General features: G+C 44.0%; 1 protein-coding gene across 1 annotated transcript in view; it reads right to left on the bottom strand.

Annotated features, from left to right (window-relative positions):
- Positions 1-14,836, bottom strand: part of CNTNAP2 (contactin associated protein like 2) — a 1,052,534-nt gene that overhangs the window by 1,033,265 nt on the left and 4,433 nt on the right. The window contains exon 2 of the mRNA XM_025209846.1: positions 7,426-7,573. Within this exon, the coding sequence (XP_025065631.1) occupies positions 7,426-7,573 (148 nt within the window). The remainder of the gene's footprint in view (positions 1-7,425; positions 7,574-14,836) is intronic.

Genomic DNA, 14,836 nt, shown 5'->3' with positions numbered 1-14,836 from the left:
GTCTGGGAGAGGCTTGGGTCCTGCGATTCGCCCAGCTCTGACTTGTAATGGCCATGTATAACAGAGTATGGTGCGGCCTGTTCTAAATTGTTATATGTGGCCGTTGCACCCAGCCCTGGGGTGTATCTCAGCCCTTCTCATATACTGTTATATGGAGCTGTTACACCCCAGATCTGGGTGCCTCTCTGGCTTCTGCCTGCATTGTTATATGTGGCCATTACACCCCAAAACTAGGGCCACCCCAGCAGGAGTGAGGGGGGTGGGAGGCACTGGCAAGGCTGGGGGGCAGTAGCTTGGCTGTAAAGCATGATCATGTTTTCTGTGTGATTGTTGTATACTGTGTCTCCTGTAGGGCTGGAGAGGACCATTTCCCATCCCCGCTCAGACCATTACCTTAAGATTCCTCAACAGAATCTGCAAAACCAGTTGAGTGATTCTGGCCAAATCCTGGAGTGCTGACCCTATTTACATTTTCACCAACATCTTGCCACACTTTTAGCTTCTTTCATTTCTTGGAGTCTCAGAACAACAGAGACTCCCCATGCCTGAAGAAGGGTGACTGCACCCAAAAGCTTGCCAAGTACTTTTTTCCAACTACTCAGTTGGTCTAATAAAATATATCACATCTACTCAAAGAACCTTGCCTGCCTATGTCCTTAAACCAACGTGGCTACAACCAAAAACCCAGACCCCCTTTTAATTGCTTTGTCTGGATTAACAGTGCTCCAATGAAGCTGCTTTTTGGCTGAGGCCCTGAATGAGGACACCAGCAGGACTGGGGGACAGGGGATGCAGGTTAGGAGTGAAGGGCAGTGGCAGCGCTGGGGGGATAAGGGCTGTGGGTTGGAAGTGAGCGCCACCCCAAAGCATGATAAGTCAGGGATCACACTCTTTTTGACTGAGCAATTTTATTTATTTATTTTTTAATTTTCATACAGTCAGACATGGTTTCGTCATCTGACAGTGCATTGTTCTATCAGCATTTCACAGTAACCCTGTTTGCATGTCAATTCTGGTTCCCCCGCAGCTCAGGTTACAGTTCTCATCAGTCTGTGCCTTGAGGCAGACCTCTGAACCTGGCTTTCCAGGAGTTTGAACATACACCAGCCCAGTTCAATAAACCATATAGTTTCCTTTTCTAGAAGCAGACTTCTGTGATGCGACTGCTCCATGGCCAGCAATATTATTGTCTTCCTCTATCCCATTAGGAATAGAGGAAGCCATGCCCTAGCAAGCTGTCCACAGAGACAAATCCCCATTCCTGCATTACCTTCTGGTATGCCAAAGGCCTATTCCATGTTAATTACCCAGAGCCACCCGACCCATATCACAGGCACCCAATGCTATATGTTAGGGTTCTCTCAGTGCGTTCTCACCCAATGCTATATGTTTCGGACTTGCACTTGGCAAGCCACGCACTTTATTTGCAATGTTCATCAACCAGCCCTCCCCTCCCCCAACACACACACATTTCTGAGGTCCCAGGAACATTTTACTTGCAAAATTCCCTGCCAGTCCCCACCCTGCCCAAGCCTGTGAGTGTGGGGGACCCTCTGCTTGCAGTGAGTGGCCTACTCTCAACATCCACTGTGTTTTGGGGTGCCCCAACCCACATGCTAGGATTTGCTCCCTGAATTTCAAACTGCCTGCCTCTACTGAAGGTCAAAGAATATCTGTACCACACAGCTCTCCCTCCCCCCCACCCAGCACCCCTACTGCCCCTGGTGGTGTGGGGCAGGGACCCCTGACTGGCAGTGACTCGCCTTCTCACCATCCACTGTTGTGGCAGCTAATGCCAAGGCTACATGCTAGGATTCATGAAACTGCAGTTTCTTCCTTTAATTCCCAGTTCCTTATTCATGGTTCCCAGTTCCTTTTTCAAAGCCAATCTATACCCAACAAAAGCTTCTTATTAATGAATTACACATTCTAAAGAGAGAATTTCATTAGCTATCCATTATTACCAAATAATATGTAAATTAATATCCTGCATCCATCATGCCCGTGTACCACCAGGGGACTTTCTTGGACACCTCTGACCAGAGTCTTGCACGGCCCAAAGAGGAGCCTGATTGACACTGCAATAAGTATATGGGCACAAACAAAGAATTTCTTTTGGTCTGGGATTAGAGATAGAAATCCTTCTTAGCCCACCCCCAACCCTCCCAAAACACCATGACTCTGCCACTGGGGAACTTGCCCAGATATCTCTGACTAGAGTCTTGCCTGGCCCAAAGGGCCAATCTGCCAGCTCACATCCCACCATGCACACTATATTAAGTATATGGGCTTGAATAAGGAACTGTTTTTTGGGGTGGGGTGGCAGCTAGAAATCCTTCCTGGGCCAGTCCACATGGTCAGGGGTGCCCAGGAGAGTCCCCAGTGCCAGAGGTATGGCATGGGGTGGTCCTGGCTCTGGGGTGTAACAGCCACATATAACAGAATATGGGGAGGGCTGAGATACACCCCAGAGCTGGGTGCAATGGCCACATATAACATTCCATCACAGCCCTCACCATACACTGTTACACATAGCTGTTAAACTCCAGAGCTAGACACACCTGGGTCAGTCCTGGGTCGACACAGTTGTGTCTGGAGAGATGAGGAGACAGTACCATGGTCTGCTACTGTGATCAGTGTCAGGGGAAGCTGCCCTGGTAATGAGGGAACTGCCTGGGTGACTGGTGGGGTCACCCTAAAACAAGTACCCCAGCAAGGCTGACAGATGAGGTGTGAAACCCCTGGCATGCACCCCCATTGGAAAGCTTGATGGGCTACATGGTACCAAAGGGTGGCAAAGGGTGTGGGGACAGTGCTGGCATGGGCAGCTTCCCTGTCACCTCGCAATGTTGGCGACTCCATTAATCCCCAAAGTCTGTGAGTGCCTAGGCAAATCCCCAAAGGCAAGAGTGCCTAGCTCAAATAGAACCCCATTTTTGGACATTAAAATAGGCGCTGTCAAAGTGGGGGTTAGGGGCAAGGGAAAGAAGACTGGAGAAAGACCAGGCTTGGCAACGGTTTGATGGCCAGTCAGGGCAGGTGCACCCACCACTTCCTGTCCATGCCACTGGGGGACTGTCCCAAAGAACCCTGACCAAAGTTGTGCCCAGCCCAAAGCGCGGTTTGTGCATGCTAGGCTACCAACTGACAGCCTCACCCCCCATGCCCACTGTACTAAGTATATGGGCTCGAATAAGGAACCTGTTTTGGGCTGGGATTATGGATGGAAATCCTTCTTAGGCCAGCCCACAACATGCCACTGTGGCACTGGAGGACTGTCCTGGACATCTTTGACCAGAGACTTGCCCGGCCCAAAGCCCGATTTGTTCCTGTGAGGCTGCCAACTGACAGCCCCCCCGCCCTGACTGCTGTACTAAGTATATGGGCTCAAATAAGGAACTGGCTTTTGGGATGAGATTACAGATTGAAATCCTTTCTAGGCCATTTGACAACATGCCTGTGTCACCAAAGGACTCTCCTGGACATCTCTGGCCAGAGTCTTGCCCAGCCCAAAGCACAATTTGTGCATGCCAGGCTGCCAACAGACAGTCCCCCCATGCCTACTGTACTAAGTATATGGGCTCAAATAAGGAATTTCTTTTGGGCTGGGATTAGAGGTGGAAATCTTTCTTGGGCCACCCCATGCCATGCCTCTCTGGTTTTTCTAGTTTTCTGATTTTCCTGGAACTGGGCTGTTTTGGGGCTGGGATTACAGCTGGAAATTTTTCCTGGTCCATGTGGTCAGGGGTATCCCAGAGAGTCCCCTAGTGTCACAGAGGCATGGCATGGGGTAGCCCTAGCTATGGGGTGTAATAGCCACATACAACAGTGCATGGGAATGGCAGATATGCTCCCAGCTCTGGGGTGTAACAGCTGCATATAACAGTGTATGGGGAAGGCTGTGAGACACCCCAGAGCTGGGTGCAACAGCCACATATAACAGTTTAGCACAGCCCTCACCATACACTGCTATTTCATTGTTGGTTAAAGTGGAGCCTGCATTTTAGGATCATTTGGGATTGAAGACACTATACAGAATAAATATAAAATATTACAATTGTTATAACAAAATTGAAGAAAAGAGTCACTATTGAAAATATGAATTCAGCAATACTCTTCTCAAAAAAGACCCAGTACACTTTCCCATTCAACTCTTCTGTGAAGATAAATTTTATTAATATTTTTATGTCCAGACATTTTTTTCCCCTAGAAGCTCCTTTTCTCCTTTTTCAGAGGCATAACACCTGTCAGGAAAACAACTTTTCATCAAATACCTGATATCTTTTTGTCACTGAATTGTGTTTTATTTTGTCTCAAGTTTACTTTGTTTAAGCCTCTAAAAGCATCCTGGTATGTAGCTATAGTAGTTTGTCCAGCCACTTCATCAGAAAATACTACTTTCAGCAGTAAATATTTCACCAATGATCACAGGGTTTATTTTTTGTTTGTGTTATTAAAATGCACTTTACCTATTAAAATGATTCAAATTTTTACAAGAAGTTGGATCTTGGTTGAGAGTTTGAAACAACAAATCATCTACTTCAATTAGTAGAGTAGGATCCCTTAGAATGGAAACATTTATTAGGGGTGTGTGAAGTGGGCAGTAGTAAATTCAAATTCAGCCCAATTCAGGAGACAGTGATTCAATTAGCTGATTCAGATCACTGTCTTGGTTCGATACGGTCAAATCTGAAGATTCGATTCTGATCTGGAAAATCACCGATTTGGCTATAGACATAGCTTTATATGTTTTTTCTACGTACCTCAAGGTACCAGGCACGACTCACGAACACTGAGATGGTGGGCCGGATGGAGTGTCCCATGGGAGCGCGGGTGGGACTGCCGTGTGCTCAGCAGCACACACGAAAGTGGACTGGAAATACTTCTGGTCCTCTTCTGGGTCTTCCGCTGAGCATACAGAGGACCCCCTCCCATGCTCCCCCAACTCAGTGATTTGTTGTGGGGGGGCCCCAGGTGCCTCCCTGGGCCCAGGAGGCACCAGTCTTCAAGCCAGGGGAAGGGTGGGGTTCCCTGTGTGCTCTGCAGTGGACCCAGAAGTGGACCAGAAGTACTCCTAGTCCACTTCCGGGTCTGCCACCAAGCGTGCAGAGGACCCACCCGTGCTCCATTCACCCCACCATCTCAGTGTTCGTGAGCTGCACCTGGACCTCAAGGTACGAAGAAAAAACATATAAAGCTGTATCTATGGCTGAATCATCAAATCTCTCCAAATCAATTTGGAGGGTTCCAATTCAATTCAGAGAGATTAATGGGTCTCCTGATTCAATTTGGATTCAGAGATTTAGGCACCAAATCGAGCCAAATCTCCTCTGAATAGAATCAGTGACTGAAGCTTCGCACACCCCTAACGTTTATCATATTGCAGAATTGATGGAACCACAACTCTTCCTATTTTTGAAAAGCATATGACTATAGTGAAATATTTACATGGCCCAGTGGCAATGTGTAAGGGGTGAGAACACCGGTGTACCCCCTGTCAGGCCACACTCCCCACTCAGGCAATGGGCAGGGGGGGCAGGTGGGAGCACTGGTGCCCCACTGCAAGTGCTGGCTGGGGAGTGTGCGCACCAGATGTAGGCCACGGCCACTTCCGGGAGGGCCGTGGCCGCTTTTGGAAGCAACGCAGCCACTCACCAGTTGGTAAGTTTTGCTGCGGGGGACCCCACCCCTGGTCAGCAAGATTGGCCATCGGGCACCCATACAATTAGATATGGCACAAACACGTCCCATCTATACTCGCATTATAACTTACCTTTACAACAGCGTCTCCAATACTCAAAACTATTTCAGCTAAAGCCCTCAAACCCATTCTAGGATCAAGTATGTGCTATTAACAGGCCTTCCTATGGTTCTGTGATGCACTGGAAGGCATCCGTGGACAATGCTGATGTCCCAACTAGTATCACATCAATTAATACTCAGAAATCTCAGAAATACTGGATTTGACCTATCTTGAAAAATGTAGTCCTTACTGAACTGCCTAAGGACACTGTGAGATAGATACAGCTATCTCTGTCATCAATAGGGTATCAAAAGGAACCCAAGCTACTACTGCATTTGTAAAGCACAGATTGCAGATTGTGTCATCCCTCAGTGAAGACTTTGACCATTCACAGACAGTATTTCTCGCATCTATCAGGCTACTAGAAAAACTGTCCTTTGGCTGATTGACCTTGACATCAACATGTAAGTTGTCAGTCACCTGTCATATGAAGGAAGACATCTATTCTTCATTTTAATATTAAATGTAATCCCTACTGTCTATCCAAATCAAACCTAAATTTATGAGGACAACTAAACATTAATTTAATTTTTCCTAGTCTTCTTTATATTTCACTCTCCTAAAATTAATATGCAAGCATAACTGTGATTGTAATTAGAATTTAACCACATCTTTTTTTATTTTTCTAATTGTTATGTATTGGTAAGAATTATAGAGTTCAGAATCCATGATGATAGATACAATATCAATCACAGAGAAGTAGACTGATAGATAATTTATCCAGGGTTCATCAATTAAGAGTTCCCATTTGCATTCGTTCATGAAAGATGGATGCACCTGTAGCTTTTAAAGACAACTCATCCTGGAAACAAGTATTTGACTTTTTTTTTTTTTTAAAACAAGCAGATATTTCATTTGTGGTATTTTCCAACCCAGTTAATATTGTGTTCCCTGAATAGAACACATATTTATAGCTTTTGGGTTTCTCATAATTATTTGAAAATTACTGGCTCACACTTGGAGAAAGTGTCATAAAAGAACAGAGAACATAAGGCCCTATGAACATTTTTATTTCTGGTAATTTTCTTGAGCAGGAACCTTATGTTTGACCTTTTATTTCTGTAATATCTACTACACCACAAATCTATATGCCTTAATCATATATGCATCCAAGGATTATCTCTAGAAAATGTGTTATATATTTAGATGTATAAAAGGCATATTTAATGGGATTTTTATTTGCTATTAAGCCTTGCATGTTATCATTAACACAAACTAGCAAATTCTATCTTTTTCCCTATCCATTCCCTCAGGACCCAACAAATTATTTCACTTCATACTCTAAAGACTTTTCCTGAACTGGTTTGGTTAGAATTATGCAATAATAGTCAAAGTCTTATACAAAAGCAATAGTAAAGATAAAAAAAAAATACTTCAAAGCAGTATCATTGTGGATTCCAATATAGCATCTCACCAAGAGCTAACTAGTGACTCGGAGATAAGGTTACAATAAATATTTCATGCGGCCCTAGGCAATATAATTAACAGTCTTAGAATGTCTTAATCTTTTTAACCAAAAGATATTAAATATTCAGAGTTTAATGGTTATCCATATTATGGAAAGAGTTATCCATATTTAGAAAGAGAAAATGGATAATAGAAAAGAGAAACAAAAAACTTACAATATGAGCAGCCGTAGAACTCAATTCTGAGACCAATTTGGCCCTCTCCATTCCAGTCCAGAGGAACTATGCGTACGTATCGGGCAATAACTGGATGTTGCAAATCATGCCGGACCACACTATCGGAATTTGTATTTCCAGGAAATGCCTAAGGGAAAGGAAAACAAAACTCTTATAATATTCAATATAGTTCATGTTGTAAGAATACACATAGGTAAATACATTAAATAAAAAAATTAAAAGTCATCTGAGCACTTAAGTTAGATGGCATTTTCATCCATTCCTCTTTCTGTTTGTGCCTGTATCAAAGGCTCATTCAAGAAACAACAGAGTGATGAATATAATAACAGATTAACAGTATAGGTCATGCTTCCTACTCTACAGTAGGTATTCCTGGCTTACTGAAAAGCCAGCTAGTGGTAAGACAGTCTTTTGGCTTAGTTAGAGAAGTGGGCACACTGGAGGGGAGAGAGAGAATCCAACTAGATCTAGACAGGTTACAGAGGCGGACAGATGAGAATAAAATAGAATTCACCACAGACAAGTACAAGGTGCTGCATCTAGGGAGAAGGAACCTGCAACATACATATAGGCTACAGAACACCCTTCTCAACAACACAGTGGCTGAAAGGGATCTTGGAGTCATTGTTGAATCCAGGATGGACATAAGCCGCCAATACGAGGAAGCAGTCAGTAAGGCTAACCGCGCCTTGTCGTGCATGTATAAGTACATCACAAGCAGGTTCAGAGAGGTGATCCTTCCCCTCTATGCAGTGCTAGTCAGGCTGCAGTTGGAGTACTGTATCCAGTTCTGGGTGCCACACTTCAAGAGAGATGTGGCTAACCTTGAGAGCGTCCAGAGGAAGTCACTCGCATGGTTAGGGGGCAGCAGGCCAGGCCCTATGAAGATAGACTAAAGCGCCTGAATCTATTCAGCCTCCACAAGAGAAGACTGAGAGGGGATCTGGTGTCCATCTACAAACTCACTAGGGGGGACCAGTGGAAAATAGGTGAGACTCTGTTTCCACGGGCACTGCCTCAGATAACAAGGAATAACAGCCACAAAGTGATTGAGAGTAGGTTCAGGCTTGATATCAGGAGGCATTACTTTATGGTTAGGGCTGCCAGGGTCTGGAATGGGCTCCCAAGGGAGGTGGTGCTCTCCCCTACCTTGGGGGTCTTCAAGAGGAGGTTGGATAGATATCTGGCTGGGGTATTATGATCCCAGCACTTGTTCCTGCCCAGGATAGGGGGTCAGACTTCATGATCTGTTCAGGTCCCTTCCAACCCTAGAAACTATGAAACTATAAGGTATAACCCCTCCCCCTACTCCTGGGCTTAGTTGGCTAACATTGTATTTTCTGTAACTCAGTTGCGTTCCCCTCCTTACCCCCATCCCTCTTATGTTAGTCCCTCACTCGGGTGCTCTGTATTTCCCTTATGGCTCTCTCATCTTTTTGGTTCATGATTTTTAACATCTACTATTAAAATTCAATTTGTTTTTATGCTGGAGAGACTGATTCACTAAACATTTGATGAGTTTGTTACACACAGATGTAAGGAATATGAATACTGAATGAAGACAGATTTCAGTGGCTGTACCGTGAACAGCTCCCTTTCCCATTCTCTCAAGGCACACTCTCCCCCATGCTTACATAATGTTTTATGTTTACGTAATAACATTTCCAAAATTTCTGCAGGACTGGAAACCAGCACAAGTGCCACCTATCCCTAGATACAACATGTACTTAAATATTTTGAAATTTTGGTAATGATCATAACCTGGCTTCTATCCCTAGCAAGACCATTTTTTAAAGTAGAAGTTAAAAAAAACCCAGAAGTTTGAGCAAGACAAATCATTTCTCAAGTAGAATACGGTTTCCAAAATTAATTAAGTCAGGAAATTGTTAAGGGCGGTATGGAGATTAAGTTGCTTTTTGGTACAATGATTCATGGTATTTGGCTCAGTAAAGAACAATACCTGCTTGTTAACTCTACTTTTTCACTCTAGTCAGCTCATGGGAAATCTGTTCATTTATAGCTGACAGATCTTAAATATAAAACAATTTCTCTATTTTAAAAGCTATTATTATTCATTTAATACTTTTTAACATGTTTAAAAGAACTTCCATATCTTTCTATGAATAACTTGCACTATAGAAAGCGAACAGAGTTCTTGCAGAGTGAAAGAAATCTCATAGCCAATTGTCAACAGTTATAAATATAATTGTTGATCCACACTCAGAGGGTGAGTACAGACAATCAGGGAAATTAGAGGGAGGTTAGATTGAGTTAAAAATGGTCACCCAATCTAAGGTAAGTTGGAATGTGGAGGTTTGGAGAATTGGGGTGGAAAGCAGGTTCCAGGGGTGGGTCAGAAGGGCAGGTGGGGACCATGGGGAGGAATGGGGGAGGATGGAAGGGTCCAAAAGGGGTTTTCAGGATCAGAGAGCCTTGTGGGGTTTGCAGTGGGGCTTGGAGGAATGGGGGCTCTCTCTCCAACCCTCCCCCCCCAGAACCAGGGACTATTTTAAGTCCCCCAACCCTCCACTCCAGTGAGCCAATGCCTCACACTCCCCCCACCCCAATTTACTTCCTTGGTTCCTAGCATTGGCGAATGCTGGGAAAAGTGACACCAAGAGTGGCTTGCAGGATGCGGGGGGTGGCTGACTGGTCTGTGTGATAGGGTTTGTCCATCTGGGGTGGGGGGGAAGAGCAAAGGGGGCTAAAAATAACCTGGTGCCAGGCGGGGGCTAGGGCTTTCCCAGCCCTGGGAACTCTGCAGCAGTTCAGGACATTTAGATCAGTCTAGAAATGGCTGACCCAATCTAAGTTACACTACTTTGGAGGTAGAGGTAACTTAGATAGTCCTGCACTTCTTTACAGCTCTCACTTTGATCAACCTAACTAGTGTAAGTTCTGCACCTGGGTGAACTAAGTTAGATTGGTGTCCATTTTTAATGCAATCTAACCTCCCCAAGTGTCTGTATGCACCCAGAGGATGTACAGTAAAAAAACTCATATACTGGAACTTTTGTTAGGGATGAACTTGTTCCAGAAGCAACAACAGTAAAGAATCAGATACATATTCTATAATAATGAATATTGCTGTCAGTCATACAAATCCAAACACATTCCTTCATTTTAAAGTGCTTTGTGTACACTGCCATAGACTGAAACATACTTAGAACAGGACTGTATAAACTGTACTCCAACTATTCCTGACAGCTCCAGGGGAATATTTTGTGGACAAAAGATTCCCATCATCCAGGAAGAGCATTTGTACTGCTATACTCCACATCTGACAAACTCTGTCATTTTCCTGACCAGGTCCCTTCTGCTTGCATCCACTGGGATGGATTGTACTTCCATGGGAAGAAGCAAAATATGACTCAATTTATTTACTGCAACTGTGGATTGAAACAGTGTACAAAATGTGAAACACCTCTTTCTTACAAATTCCAAGTAGAATCTGGCCTTTGGGGTCCCTGATTTTAGGTGTTTTATTTTTTCCTAACTGAAATTTAGTATTTCTTACATGGAAATTATTATTCATTTAATTTTTTGTTTATATAAAAATATTTCTAAGGAATTTTCTCACAATTTTATTTTGTATTTTCTTCCTAGCCACACATTTTAACTTCTCTGAGTACCCTCTCTTCAACAGAGAAAGACTAACCTGACAACCTCTTTTGAAACAAGCTGCCTCCATGTTTAGATGCATTATTTAACAAAATAGCTAATTCAGGGACAGAAACACAAAAATGAAGATTCCTATACATTTGAAAGCAGCAAAACTGACTGGAAGGGAAGGAGACAGGGAGAAACTAAAGCTGGCTGGGCCTGGGAGCTGGCAGTGTGGGGAATAGGAAGAGAACTGTGAATGAGTTGACTAGGGAGAAATACCAAGATGAAAAGAGAATCTAGAAAGATTGGGAATGGGAAAGGATAAGGAGAGTGAAACTAGAAAAAATGTAGAGGACTATGGATTGGGAGGGAATAAAATGGATATGATAAGGAACTGGAATGTGAGGAAACCTGTGCAAAAAGATTGAGCCATGGAGCTGTGGACAGGGGGAGATTGACTGGATAACAAATGTAGAGGAGACTAGAAATGGCAGCCAGGAAGCTGTGGATAGGATGAGAAGCCCTGTGCCTGAGGTGAGGATACATTGGGTAAGATGAGAAACCTGGGAGCAGAGAGTGAGGAAGTAAGGAGGTGGGTACTGATAAGTTTATGTAGATACGGAGCCAGTTATGGAGAACAGACAGGACCATGATGGGAGGGTCAAACCTGGGGAAAACAGACTGAAAGGTCTGTGCCCCTTTGATCATATTTCTCTCCAAAGCCAGAAATGGAACTCAAAATTCTTGAATTGCACTGTTCCCCTGCTGTCAACTAATAGCTGTGAAACCCTTCCACGGTATCCCATCCCTACTGAATAGCTATCCATTAGTTCAAGCTGCAAAACTGTGAACAGTAGACCCAAATGTCCAAATGTTAGGAAAAAATATTCAAGTTGCAAAGAAGAGGTGTCAAAATACAGGTAATGTTTGGGCAACCTCTTTCTTTATGTGCATTATGATACAGTCTATAATTACATAATCAGATACTATTTTTCCTTCTGTGGGGATGAATGAGGGCTGTGTTATAAAGGAAACTTATCTATAGAACTCCTTCTTTACTTACTACAAGAGGTGGAAGGTTTTAAATAAACGAGGCAATGATTGTAGGAAAGGACCCCTGAACACAGCCCTACCTCTACCACAGAATCCCAGCCACCTAAATCAAAGTTTTCAGAAAAAAACCCTCAAAAGAGGCACCCAAGATTATGACCTTGATCTTTCTATATCTCAGGCCCTGCTCTGTAAAATGGAAATAAAACTTCACACCTCATCTGGCAGTGATGCTATTGATGTTTGTAAAATACTTAGATGTTATATTGATGGGTAATATAATGAATTAATATTCTGTCTTCAGAGTAGAATTTGATTAGTGCACAGTAAATAAGGAAGCAAACTACCCCCTGAACAATAAAGATACAATAAAGTATTGAACAGCTGTTGAATCAGTGAACACTGACAACTATGCGTTCTGAATTAGGCAAGGGACATAAGGAAAACAATTTTGTGATCATGTAATTAAAATGCATATATTACAAAGGAAACTCATATTTTGGCATTTGCCAACTTTGCAATCTCAGTAATGTGTTTTAGGTAATTTATTTCCTGTGTGTAATCATCAAATTATAGGAAAATGGGGCTGGAAGGGAACTCAGAAGGTCATCTAGTCCAGCCCATTGCTCATGTTTAGCAGGATCATCCCTGGCTAAACCATGCCAGCCAAGTGCTTGTCTAACCTGTTTTTGGAAGTTTCCAAGCATGGAGAATCTATAACTTCTCTAGGTAGCCTGTTCCAATGCCTAATCACTCTCATAGTCAAAAAAGTTCCTCCTGATCTCCATCTAAAGTTCCCTTGCCACAGCTTGAGGCCATTCCTCTTAGTCCTTAGGAGCATGCAAAGTGCACCCTATTCGATTTGGATTTGGATTCAGCCCAAATCAGGCACAGTGACTCGATTAGTTGATTCAGATCACTGTCCCTGATTCAATTCAGCTGAATCCGAAACTGAAGATTCACAGACATAGACACAGCTTTAAAGGTTTTTTCTACATACCTTGAGGTAGCAGGCGTGGCTTGTGATCGCTGCAATACTGCGGTGCATGGAGTGTCCCACAGCTGGGGGGGGAGCCCTCCATGTACTCAGCGGCGAACCCAGAAGTGGACTGGAAGTACTTCCAGTCCACTTCCAAGTCTCCTGGGTAGTGTGTGGGGAGGCCCCCTCAGCTCAGTGATTGGCCAGAGGGGGATGCTGGGTGCCCCCACCAGACCCAGGAGGCACCAGTCACTGAGCCAGGGGTGGCGGATGAGGGACCCCTCTGCATGCTCCCCAGCAGACACAGAAGTGGACTGGAAGTGCTTCTGGTCCACTTCCAGGTCTGCTGCCGCGCACAATGGGGAGCCCCCCATGCTTCTGTGGGACGCTCCATGAGCCTCAGCATCGCAGCACTCATGAGCCCCTGCTAGAGATATGTAGAAAAATCATTTAAAGCTGTCTCTATGTCCGAACCTCCGAATCTTTCTGAATTGATTCGGAGGGTTGTGATTTGATTCGGATAAATTAAAGGGTCCTCTGATTCGATTTGGATTCAGAGATTCAGAGATGTTAGGGTCAGAAGGGACCTCAATAGATCATCGAGTCCGACCCCCTGCATAGGCAGGAAAGAGGGCTGGGTCTAGATGACCCCAGCTAGATACTCATCTAACCTCCTCTTGAAGACCCCCAGGGTAGGGGAGAGCACCACCTCCCTTGGGAGCCCGTTCCAGACCCTGGCCACTCGAACTGTGAAGAAGTTCTTCCTAATGTCCAATCTAAATCTGCTCTCTGCTAGCTTGTGGCCATTATCACTGAATCAGGCTGAATCTCTACCGAATCAAATCAGAGACTGAAGCTTTGCACAGTCATACTAGTCCTGCCCGCTACAGCCACAGAGAAAAAAATATGTTCATTCCCTCTATAATCATCCTTCAGGTATTTGAAAACTATTATTAAATCCTCCTTCAGTCTTCTCTTCTCCTTATAAAAAAAACCTAATTTCTTTCAGTTTTTTCTCACAAGTCTTACCTCCTAGGCACCTAATTATTTTGTTGCCATGTGCTGGACTCTTTCTACACTGTCCACATCCTTCTTGAAGTGTGGGGCCCCAAAGTGGATACAGTACTCCAGGTGAGACCTCCCCAGTGCTAAGAGAGTGGAAGAATCACTTCCCTTGATTTTTAAATGCTCCTCTTGTTAATCTAATCCAGGTTGCTGTTGGCTTTTTTTCTTTTTAATTCTTTCTTTTTTCTTTTTTTTTGTAAGAAGAGCACACTGTTGGTTCATATTTAGCTTATGGTTCGTCATAACCCCCAGGTTTTTCTCTGCAGTCCCGTTGCCTAGTCAGGCGTTCCCTAGTCTGTATTTGTGCATGCAGCATCCCAGCACAAGTGCAGGACTTTGCACCTTTGAATCTCATCTGGTTGATAGTGGATCACTTCTCCAGTTGATCCAGGTCACTCTGGATTCTAGCTCTGCCCCCCAGAGTATCTGCAATTCTACCTGATTTGGTATCATCCAAAAATTTGCTAAGCATGCACTTGATCCCATCATGCAAATTATCAGCAAAGATATTGAACCATATTGTACCCAGGGCAGACCCCATAGCAAACCCTACTTAATACTTTCACACAATAGGCATTGAGCTATTGAGTATGATGCTCCAGCCAGTGTAATAAAGGGAGTGAGATATCTCTGATATCACTCAGTGACATTGATAGTAAAGCCAGAAAGCTTTTTTGGGGGCGGGGGGGG

Source organism: Alligator sinensis, unplaced genomic scaffold (genome assembly GCF_000455745.1).
Source record: "Alligator sinensis unplaced genomic scaffold, ASM45574v1 scaffold456_1, whole genome shotgun sequence".
NCBI lineage: Eukaryota > Metazoa > Chordata > Crocodylia > Alligatoridae > Alligator > Alligator sinensis.
This window is presented reverse-complemented; position numbering and strand designations above follow the sequence as displayed.